Source organism: Ailuropoda melanoleuca, unplaced genomic scaffold (genome assembly GCF_002007445.2).
Source record: "Ailuropoda melanoleuca isolate Jingjing unplaced genomic scaffold, ASM200744v2 unplaced-scaffold9857, whole genome shotgun sequence".
Lineage (NCBI taxonomy): Eukaryota > Metazoa > Chordata > Mammalia > Carnivora > Ursidae > Ailuropoda > Ailuropoda melanoleuca.
The window spans coordinates 1-6111 of record NW_023255388.1 but is presented as its reverse complement, the minus strand read 5'-3'; the positions used below and the strand labels follow the sequence as shown (position 1 = coordinate 6111).

At 35.1% G+C, this 6111-nt stretch overlaps 1 protein-coding gene across 1 annotated transcript in view; it reads right to left on the bottom strand.

The window, feature by feature from the left end:
• LOC100482253 (ALG13 UDP-N-acetylglucosaminyltransferase subunit) overlaps positions 1–5953 on the bottom strand; it is a gene marked incomplete at its 5' end in the record, with an annotated part of 30468 nt that extends 24515 nt beyond the window's left edge. The window contains 4 exons of the mRNA XM_034653578.1: positions 1506–1578; positions 2964–3010; positions 3753–3803; positions 5870–5953. Coding sequence (XP_034509469.1) covers positions 1506–1578; positions 2964–3010; positions 3753–3803; positions 5870–5953 — 255 coding nt within the window. The remainder of the gene's footprint in view (positions 1–1505; positions 1579–2963; positions 3011–3752; positions 3804–5869) is intronic.
• Between the last annotated feature and the right edge of the window lie 158 nt (positions 5954–6111).

The following is a 6111-nucleotide window of genomic DNA, read 5'->3' as shown; positions in this document are numbered from 1 at the left end:
AAAAAAAAAGAATACTAAAGTGGTGGGAATTAGAATGTTCACTATAAAATTCTTTTAGCTTCTCTGTATTTCTGAAAATCTTTAAAATATTGGGAAAAAAGCTACAACTATTCTGAAAAGCCAAATTCTTGGCATTGCCCCCTCATTATGAAACTCTTATCTATCTTTACAGAACTGGCCTCTCCCCCACCCAACTACTTGAGTCCCAAGGCATCTGCTGCTTCCATGTCTTTGCAGAAGTCCTCTGAACAGACTGCACTTCATACTTATTGGACTCATTTGTTTGATATTCCACTTAAATACCACTACCACCATGAAACTTTCTAAACTCTCTCAAGCACAGCGAAGGACCTTTTCTTCTATGCTCTTTGTACATACTTCTACTATAAAACTGATCACTTCATTATAAAATTAACTATTTGCATGTCTATCTTCATAGTCTGTTAAGTCCTTGGAGAACAAGTATTACGTTGTATTCATTTTGGTATCCCCAAAGCCCAGTGAAGTCCTACACTACAGGGGTTAATGCTGCTGAACAAATTAGATGGCAGTACCACTGATAAAACAAGGTGCCCCAACTTATACCTATTTTCTGAGTTGCCTCTTGCATTCTACTCTATTCCTAATGCCACTTGCCTGGTTCAGGTCTTCTGTCTAGATTACTTGAACATCCTAACAGTTCTCCCAGTGTCTAGTCTTGTCTTACAATCATCAAAATGTTGCCTGAATTATGGTCCATGGTGTGAAACAAGACTTGCAAACACAATTACCGTATAGTCTATATTCACTAATCAAATAATCGGGATAAAAGGCTTTTCTTAAAAACTTTGTGGAAGAAAAATTATATGCTGAAGAACAATCTGTTTAATTGCCGAGAGTTCTCAACCAACAAAACAACCTCCTACTATTTTCCAAGTACCTTACTAGGCAGTAATAGCACACTGTCCTGCCCTCAAGAAACTTTCAGAATGAGAAATAGACATGAAAACAAATACAATGTGATAACTACTATAATTACTTGGGTGATGCTAGAGGAACACAAAGGGAGGAAATAAATCCAGGGGAGTTGGGAAAGTTTCAAAGGAATTAACATTTGAGATACAAAGGAAAAGAAAAAAAGTATAAAACTTGGCCTATCTGGAATCATGGTATACTAAATTTGTAGGACAATGAAGATGAAAAGGTTTGGGACTCTTTAGGGGACTAACTAACTTCCGAGTTTGAACCTTATCTTCTAAGTCAACAAGGAGCCAATTAGGATTTTGGGTTGTTTTTCTTTTTAACCTATTACAGGAGTGGTAAGATCAGGTCTGTTCAGAAGGGTGGCTAACAACACTGAGGATAACTGAATAGGGAGGAAAAGGCTGGTGGCAGAGAAGCTTGGCATTTACACTATGCTTTTTTCCCATTAATTTGGTAACAAAGGATGATTTCTTACTATCTTCGTAAGCCAGTGGCATCATTCAATTTCTTTTATTTTAGTAAACATTCATTCATCTTCTTACCTTGTCTTTATAGCCATTATCTGTGACATAAGTTGGAGGCTTTCCGGGATAGCGATAAAGAATGAAATCCCGACTACATGGGTAGAAAACAAAAGGTGGTTGAAAAGAGATAATTTACAAGAGATATATGCAAGAATATGCAAGAGATAGTTATAAGAACAAGGGCTTTTAAACCATCCACCTTATTCATACAAAATAATCCAAATATTTAAGAGGCTAAATAATGTTAATTCAAAGACCACTAACTGCCCCTGAAGTTCTACAGATTTTTAAAAGGCACTTTAATTCAGGGAAAGGAGGAGTAAAGAAGATAGACTACCAACTGTATGTACGTTTGTGAGTGCTGGGGCTCCCCAGTTATTTAAAGCATGGGCGAGCAAATTTTACTTGGCAAAAGACCAGATAATAAGCATTTCAGCTTTTGCAGGCCATATGGTTTACTCAACTTTGACTCTGTAGCATGAAAGCAGCCACAAACCATGATAAACAAGTACACATGACTGTTTCAATAAAACTTTACTTATGGACACTGAAATTTGAATTTCATATAATTTTCACATGCCATGAAACATTATTCTACTTTTTGATTTAACCATTTAAAAACTTTAAAAATTCTTAGCTCAAGGGCCATAAACAGAAAGAAGGCCAATTTAAAAGCTGGCCCTTGACTTAAAAGCAACAACCTGCCCAGTCCCTCTTCTGTACAACTTCTTGATGGATTTAGTGAGAAATGAGCAGGCTGCAAAACACTAATTTGAATGAGTACCATAATGAGAGGGTTTGGACTCTACTGTATATGCCATCTCACCATGCTACAAATTGTGAGTCTTACCTATAGAATCAATTTCCTCAAATGAACATGATTCCCACTAGCCTCTAACCTACATTATGTAACTATTTTTCAAAACTGCACAGCTTCCAGAAATGCCACTTTTGCTGTTTTAAAGACCAAAGTCATAGAGCAATGTTTCTCAAAATGTTCCATTATGATCTCCTTAAAGAGCCTTTTCACTTTTCATAATTTCCCTCTGAAATTTTAAGACCACAGATATACAGTGTATCTGTTTAGGTACTATAACCCTTTGAAGGACCACAAACCACTATAGTATCTAATATTTTTTGTCCTGAAGAACCAGTTTCTACCCTCTTAGAAGCTATATTGCCCCAGTGAAGACGCATGCAGAGACACAAAGTTAAATACACAAGAATTCCAAGAAACACATTCTAATTTCCTATAGGAACACCAGCAGTTCTTAAAGTCCTTTATTTCATTCAAATGGACACAAATGCTAGAGGCTCTCCACCTAAAAATTAACACCAATTAATTGTGCTTAGACCTCTTCTTTCTACATATCATTACATTAAATCCAAATTTCCCAAATCCCAAAGAGACCTGAATAGAAACTTAACACACAATCACACATACACACTCAGTCTTTAAAAAAAGATTTAACTTACTTATAAATTAGAGAAAGAGCTCTTATTTCCAGCTGGCCAGCACTTTCCTAAACATAAATAGTACATAAACTTTTTAAAAACATTCTGTAGCTAGGATGTAAAAATTTCTGCAAGTTCAACACTGTTATTTTAGATGCTTAGCACTGTTTTAGATGAAGAATTTGTAGAACACACTATAACTTGCTTTGAGGTTTGGGCTACTGTGTTACTCATTAACATAAACTTATTTGGAAAAAAGAGTCCTAAAGACCTTCTCAGTTAGCTATTAAATAACAAGGACAGTTAACATGAGGGATTTAAAAGGCACAATAAAAATGGAATTAATGTTAAGAATATGAAATTAGCAGGGTACTTAGTAAATGCTAAGTCCAGAACTATGGAATTAATCATATAAATTATTTTTAATTAAATATGCGTTTATGGAGCTTACTTCTACATAAAAGGATAGCTACAAATCAGGGGAATTTTTGAATAAAAAAAATAATGACCTCCTAGTAACATTCATTACTATCCCTCCTCCCCCATTAAAGTGAAAAGGCTTAGGCTTGTCCTGTTTGCATTGCAAACAGTCTATGGATGATAAAATCATTGACACATAATTCTCAACATTCAACACAAAACAAAAGGTCAATTGCCAGCCTCTAAACTTTTGCAAGAACTATTTGATTCAACACAGCTGGCTACTTAAGAAAATAGGTTGCGTCTAGCTAAAGCGACACAGCTAAATGAATATTTAGGTTTACTATTCCAAGTACTCTGAAAAGATTAAACCCCCGTATTTGATCTTACCTTGGGATCTCCCAACCGTTCCAGGTATTTCTCAAAAGATCCCTCCACATACTTCAAAAATAAAACAAACTTGACTTAACCAAATACATAGCATTACTAAAATCTGATTATATGCTGCAATATTATCCTCCAATGGGTTTTTGTTCAGCTCAATAATTATGGGATTAAATTACTATTTTGCACAGCACCTCAAGAAGATTTGCACATACATAAAATTTAAAAGTGGAGAAAAGCTGGACTATGAAACTATCTTAGGAAATGGTCCTAGCTTATCCACATACCAGTGCATTTCATCAAATGTAACACCTTTGAGTTTCTTTTGAAATGCCAATTTAACTTGACAATTTTCATAAATCATGCAAGCCCAATAATTACAAGGATTTTAAATATGATAGGAGACATGCATTTGCAAAGTTAAACTGAGGAACTTTAAAGGGAATTTTATTAGTTTCAGATAAAGCCCAGGGCACAAGGGAACTTCTTGGGGTAACAGAAATGTTCTGTATCTTGATTGCAGTGGCAGTTGCAGGACTATATCACTGCCAAAACTGAAAGTGCTAAACTCAAAATGGTGAATTTTATTGTGTGTAAAATATACCTCAACAAAAATAAAATTAAACTTGGGTAACAGAATATATATCTAGCTCCATGTACATATATCACTAGACAAAGTTTTTTAAATTTTCTCAATTCCTTTTTAAACAGCTTGAGGTATAATTGACATACAACAAACTGCTCATATTTAAATGGCACAATCAAATACATTTTGACATATGTATGCACCCAAGAAACCATGAGGACAACTGTGATAGTGAATAGATCCATCACCCCTATAGTTTCCTTGTGTCCTTCTATAACTCCACTGACCCCCATGCAACCGCTGATCTGCCTTCTATCACTAGAGACTGGCTTGCATTTTCTAGAGTTTTATATAAAGGAAATCATACAGTATGTACTTTGGGGGAGGGTCTACCTTCTTTCGCATAATTATTTTGAGATCTATCCATGTAAGTTTTAAAATTTTGCACAAATCTTTCTTACTCACAATGTGGTTACTATTACTGTATCATGAACAAGAGCAGGCATCACTTGGGAGTTTTGTTAAAATGCAGAAATCTCGGGCCCCAACTCAGACCTACTCAATCAGAATCTGCACTTTAACAAGATCCTCAGGTGATTTGTATGCACAAAAATACTTGAGATGCACTGTTTTACACCATGGTCTTGCATTTGAAGTAATTTCATGAATTATCCTTTCCCCAGATGTAGTAAAGACTGTAATTAACTCCTAGGTAATAAGCTTTAAAGTCAAGAAGCCTTCACAAGGTTTTAAAATTCACTGAAACCTGTTGAGAAAATTAAGAGTAAACCTCGAACAGCAGGCAAATACCCATAATATACAGTCAGAAGAAAACAAATAGTACTGGAAGGGCTAAGAATGTTTTTTTTGAAAGCCACACAAAAGGGCACACTACAAATCAGACCTTGGTAAAACCTCATTCTGTTAACAAGAATTCAAATATTTCAAAGTATTAAAAGATGTCTTCTAGAAGTTGTTTTAAAGCCAATCATTAGTGGCAGAGCACCAATTACCAGTTTGTAACATGAAAAGATAAGTGTTTAAAACCTAATTTGTTTCCTTACAATTAGATTTTATAAGATTCTTCATATTGGCTGAAGATCAGTGGGTACAGAATTTAAGAGTACAGAGGGGTTTCCCATTTATACATACTTGGAAGTATGCATTTAAAAATAATTAACATACCCAACTTTCTGTGAACTATGATTACTTGTTCAAGAAAACAGTGGTATAGATAATACAGAACAGTAGTCAAAACATAACTTTTTAGGGCTTGGGAGATTATGGGGGGTATGAGGGGAGTAGAAAGTAGTGGGAAGGATACAGATGAACTGTTTTTTCTTAACTTTCAATTAGAGTACAAAACAATCTAATTCTGGAGGTGGTCCAGAAGTTAGGGGGAAGGCAGCTGAAAATTAGTTGCTACTGAGAGGAGATTGCATAATGTAATTTTTATTATGTAGATGGCTCAAAATTCATTTCCCATTTGCTACACACTCTACTGACATCTCTACCTTGCGTTATGTATTCTACTTACAGACTCAAAAGTTTGTTGGTTTTCTCTCATATATGAGACACAAGCCTTCCTGATTTCCAAATGATGGACCTGGCTGCAAAACAACTAAAAAGAAGAGAAAGACCAGCTGTCAAGAGTCATCTGAAATAGCTTTTAAATCAAAATGATGAATTGGGCACTAAGTCCCCCCTTATTCAAAACATATGTAGGAAATTGGGAAATTAAGTTACCTTACTAAAATCTTTTTGCCATCTTTAGTGGGG